At 41.3% G+C, this 5,129-nt stretch overlaps 1 protein-coding gene across 1 annotated transcript; it reads right to left on the bottom strand.

The window, feature by feature from the left end:
* Positions 1-2,744: 2,744 nt before the first annotated feature.
* LOC107109194 (vomeronasal type-2 receptor 26-like) lies at positions 2,745-3,677 on the bottom strand. Its single transcript, XM_015409760.1, has one exon. The coding sequence runs from the start codon at positions 3,675-3,677 to the stop codon at positions 2,745-2,747; it is 933 nt and encodes a 310-aa protein (XP_015265246.1).
* Between the last annotated feature and the right edge of the window lie 1,452 nt (positions 3,678-5,129).

Here is a 5,129-nt window from a genome sequence, read left to right as displayed (position 1 = left end):
ATTTCCTATGTTCTGTATTTCCCCCACACTAGTTCCTCCCATTTTACCTTTGGCGTCTGCATAGCAATAAACCTTTTAAACGGGACCTTTAATCCTATCCAGAGAGAAATGTGCTCCTCCCACCATGTGCTCTCTGTTCTCTTCACCTATCAAAGTCTCTGAGACAAGGGAAGGGTAAGTTGGCCAGTTCTCCTCTCCAGTGGGAATGGTAGGATTCCCAGCCTCCAGGTGAGTCCTGGAGATTTCCTGCTTTTAGGCCTGATCTTCAGACTATAGAGATCAGTTCCCCTGGAGAAAATGGCCGCTTTGGAGGCTAGGTGCTATGGTATTGTACCATGCTGAGGTTCCTCCCCTCCCCAAACCACACCCTCTCCAGGCTCCACTCCCAGAATTTGCAGGTATGTCCCTACCCTGGCAACCCTGGGGGAAGGGATCAGTTTGGTGTAGTGGTTAAGTACGCGGACTCTAATCTGGGAGAACCGGGTTTGCTTCCCCACTCCTCCACTCGCACCTGCTGATGTGACCTTGGGTCAGTCACAAGCTCTGGCACAGCTGTCCTTGAAAGAGAGCAGTTTGTGTCAGAGCTCTCTCAGCCGCACCCACCTCACAGGGTGTCTGTTGTGGGGAGGGGAAGGGAAAGGAGTTTGTAAGCCGCTCTGAGACTCCAAGTGAAGGGCGGGGTATAAATCCAATCTCTTCTTCTTCTTCTTCTTCTTCTTCTTCTTCTTCTTCTTCTTCTTCTTCTTCTTCTTCTCCTTGTTATGCACACGTGTACACTTACAAGCAGAAATTATCTGACACACCTGAAGCAGCCCAATTGTGTCACATTACAAAAAACCCTCCAGGGGGATACAGCGACTACTAAATGGTGGTTGGATCCAAGCTTGCTGAGTAGTGCACATGAGACCCCATTAACCACAAAAAGGCACTGTGGGGCCCAAATCCCCCCCCTTCCTCTTCCCATTATGTCTCTTATCTGATGAGCAGATGGGATGACATGGAACATTCATGAACAATCCAAGAACTGGGAGAACTATACTGGCAACATGGTGGAAGTAACAGATCAATTAATTTTGCTAGAATTAAAACCACATGCTTGTTCTAGTGACAAAAGAAACTTTTGGTAAATATGTGTATCAGTCATGTGGATTCGAGGCTGCAAAGATGCGATGAACCCTTGGTATACATCATGGTATACATAATGAAGATCCAGCGGCTGCGGGTGCGGTAAGAGTTTCAACACATAGAGAAGGCCAACTTCAAGGCTGGGAAAGGAGGCTTTGGTGTTGAGCCAGCTACAAAGCTGGAGGAGCCTGAGATGCCATTTCGTAGAATCTGAAGTGGCTAGATTTCAAGAGGGGATCCCGTCATTGGTCCAATTCTGTGCAGAGGTTAGGATCCACTGTGGGAGTGGCCTGAGTGTGCAGGGTCTGGCTTCTCATTGGTGTATTTAAATTTTGGGCACTAAATTTGGGGAAGAAATAAGAGGAGGCTGACCAGCGGATTTATGGCCTTCCCTGGGCTACTGACTGAATTACTGGGAAAAGGCAGTATTGTTAAGAGGGCTATTAGCTCTTTGTCCAGCAAGCTTGAGTAAAGTCTTCATAGCCATGGTGTGAGGAAAGCTAGAAACTTTAAACAAAAGCTTTGATACCGGGAGGATCATCTTATCCAGGCCTCTAGCAGGTTAATCAGAGGATCTTTTCACAGTGCGCAACTACAGCGGTTCCTGCATGGGGATTGCTTGCAACAAAGGAGGATGGATGTATTGAATTGGGCATGGGGAGTTCTGTATTGCAAAGATGGGAAATCCTGCCTAGCCAGTGTTCAAGACAAATGGCCCCCATGCAGCATGATCAATGAAAAGGGCCACCCAAGAAAGACAGGCCACGGCAGAGAACTCAGACCAAGCATGATCCCCTGGAGAAGGAAATGGCAACCCACTCCAGTGTTTTTGCCAAGAAAACCACATGGACAGTATCAAAAGGCTAAAAGCCTCTAGTAGGGAACTTGTTTTAAAAATTCTAAAGCCTGAAGGCTATGGCCACATTTCACACATGCTTTTCTGTGGCTGCAAGTGGAGGACAACTTCTGCTATGGACTTTGCACTGTTAACACTGCTTACACAAGATCAATGTTTTTCAATGAGCCCTTCTGTGCAAGTGAAATTTGGTAACTACAAGGGAAGCACACTCCATAATGGAGACTGTGCCCACTGTAGTAAAGAGAAGGGCACACATAACGCAGGCATTAGATCCAAACCTGAGATGCTGCCAAATGTTACAACACCATCAATTCAACACAATAATCCTTATATCTATCTATGAAACACTTCCTTCCCAGGGCACACTTGTGTGACACACTTGTGTGACTCAAACCTGTAAGACTTTATCTCTGTAAACCTACAACTAATTCTAACCCTTTACATTTATTCATTGTTAATATTATCTTTTCACCGATGGCACATAAAAGGAATATAATGTATAGATGTCACAAAAGAAAGAAAGAAGCTGGGAACATAAGCAGTGGAAATGTGTGTGAAACAAAAAATCCAACAATCTGTCCTTTAAACTAAATGAAAAACAGCCTAGCTGTAATCTCTGTGGGCTTAGTGGTGGCTAGCAATAGCTGAGAAGAATGGGGTTTCAGGTAGAATGGAATTCCAGGGTGGAGGAACAATTTTCTTTCTGTGAGACAGAGAATTTGCCAACTGCAGTGATGTTGGGGACTTTAATAGTTTTATTTCATCTTCTTGTAATTTGAACCTTTTTGTTCAGTTCTGGCCTCAAAACAATAATATAGCATTTAGGGCAAAAAATACAAGCCAACAACCCAGCACTGGACGCTAAGATAGAGAAGACCTCCACAGCCACCGTGTATTTTCCTTTTGTGCTCAAATAGGTTGGAATAAAGGTCAGCCAAACACTGCAAAAGACCAACATGCTGAAGGTGGCTTCGTTAAAACCATCAGGTAACTTCCTGCCTAATAAAGCTACGGCGAAGCTCACAGTGGCCAGGAAGCCCAGGTAGCCCAGGACACAGTAAAACATGGCGACCGACCCTTCGTTGCACTTCAGAATCATTTCTTCAGTCATTGAGTGCATGTCAAAATCTGGGAATGGAGGAGAAGTTATTAACCAAACTGTACAAATAATGGCTTGAATGAAAGAGCAACAAACAACTATGGAGTTGGCTAATTGTTTTCCCACCCAGTTTCTCATCCTGGAGCCTGGTTTGGTGGCTATGAAGGCTAGAACCACAATGATGGTCTTGGCCAAAATGCAAGAAATGGCCACTGAGAAGATGATGCCAAAAGTAGTTTGTCTAAGGAGACACGACAACTTCTCAGGTCGGCCAATTAATACCAAAGAGCAAAGGAAGGAGAGCAGGAGAGAGATGAGGAGAATGTAGGAGAGATTCCGGTTGTTGGCTTTGACAATTGGAGTGTCCTGGTTCTTAATGAAGATGCCAAGTACAAAAGCTGCCATGAAAGAGAAGGAAAGAGCAAAACTGGCCAAAGTCACCCCCAAAGGTTCTTCATAAGATAAGAAGCTTATACGTTTTTGCAGGCATAAGTCCTTATCAATATTTGGATACTTGTCTTCTGGGCACTGAAAACAATCATTGGTATCTGAAAAAGAATATAGATTAGGAAGTCCTTTGTATAATGTGTGCATTTTTACTATGAGGTACACAGTGGTGCTGTGTGGAAATCTCAACATTGCATGAATATAATGGAATAATGTGTTTGTTTTTTTAAAAAAAAAAGACGTGCTAATGAATGATACCAGAACACAGTTCATATAACCTATCATTGGTAAACTAAACTTCATTACTGAACATGTCTTTCAATTTTTTTAAAAAAACCCTAGATTTTAATAACAATTCCTTCTTATCTAAGTGTCTCAGAATGTATTCATATCCATCCAGTCATCTGTTCAATAACACCTACAGCACACAAAATCACACATACACCAGAGGCTGTAACATCCTGTTATATCACATCTGCAACCCCAACCACTGGAAGCAAAATGGAAATCAGGTTTCTTTTTTCTTTCTTTCTTTCTTTAAATAAATTTTATTGCTTTTTCCATAATTTACATTCCATAAACCTTTCCCACGAACATTGCATCTACTTTTTCCTTGTTTGCTTATCAAGCCATTATTAACACATATTAAGGAGTCTTATTTATCCTTTTCATCCATTCATAAACCTTAGCCCATCTATTGTTGAATACTTTATCAAATTTATTTTGCAACCTTAAGCTCAGGTTGTCCATTTGTGATAGATCTAGCACTTTCACCACTAACTCTTCCCTTGACGGTATCATATCTAATTTCCACTTTTGGGCCAATAGCATACGTGCTGCAGTTATTATATATACCATTAAATATCTCTCCTTCTGACTATACTCCTTGGGCATCGTATTTAATAGATATATTTCTGGTTTTAGTGCTAGATTCCTTTCCAGTATTTCTTGAATTAATGTCCTTACCATTTTCCAATAACCCTGAACTTTATTACAGGTCCACCACATGTGGTAAAACATCCCTATGTTAGCCTTACATTTCCAGCATTGTGGGGAGTAACCAGTGCAACATTTAGCAATCTTTTCTGGTGTCCAGTGCCAACGATGGAACAATTTATACAAATTTTCTTTATAGGCTGTGGCTTTCATGCATTTAACGGTATCCCACATCCTTGCCCACATGTCTAGTTCTATTTTTTCCCTATATCTTTCTCCCATTTTCCCATTGCTTTTTTAACTTCTTCATCTTTTACAAAGTCATCCAGTAGAAAATTATATAGTTTTTGTATTAATTTGTCACTTGATGACAACCAGACCCTATCTAGTTCATTCGTTTTATCAGCAAAGCCTCTAACTTTATCCTTATTGTATCTATCTTGTACCATTATTTTTTCCCACCATGAAAGTATGTTGTTTCTTAACAGTTTCTCTTCTATTATTAATTTATTTTCTTTATTAGGTAGCGTCTGATATGTTAATCTCTTGTTATTTGTGAATAACTCTGGTTTAATATATGCTTCTAGGGGAGAAACCCACTTTGGTATTTTCTTAAAGAATTTTTCTTTAATTTTAATCCATACTTTGTTTAATGAGTCTCTT

This window comes from Gekko japonicus, unplaced genomic scaffold, assembly GCF_001447785.1.
Source record: "Gekko japonicus isolate JY-2015 unplaced genomic scaffold, Gekko_japonicus_V1.1 scaffold8236, whole genome shotgun sequence".
Classification (NCBI taxonomy): domain Eukaryota; kingdom Metazoa; phylum Chordata; class Lepidosauria; order Squamata; family Gekkonidae; genus Gekko; species Gekko japonicus.
This window is presented reverse-complemented; position numbering and strand designations above follow the sequence as displayed.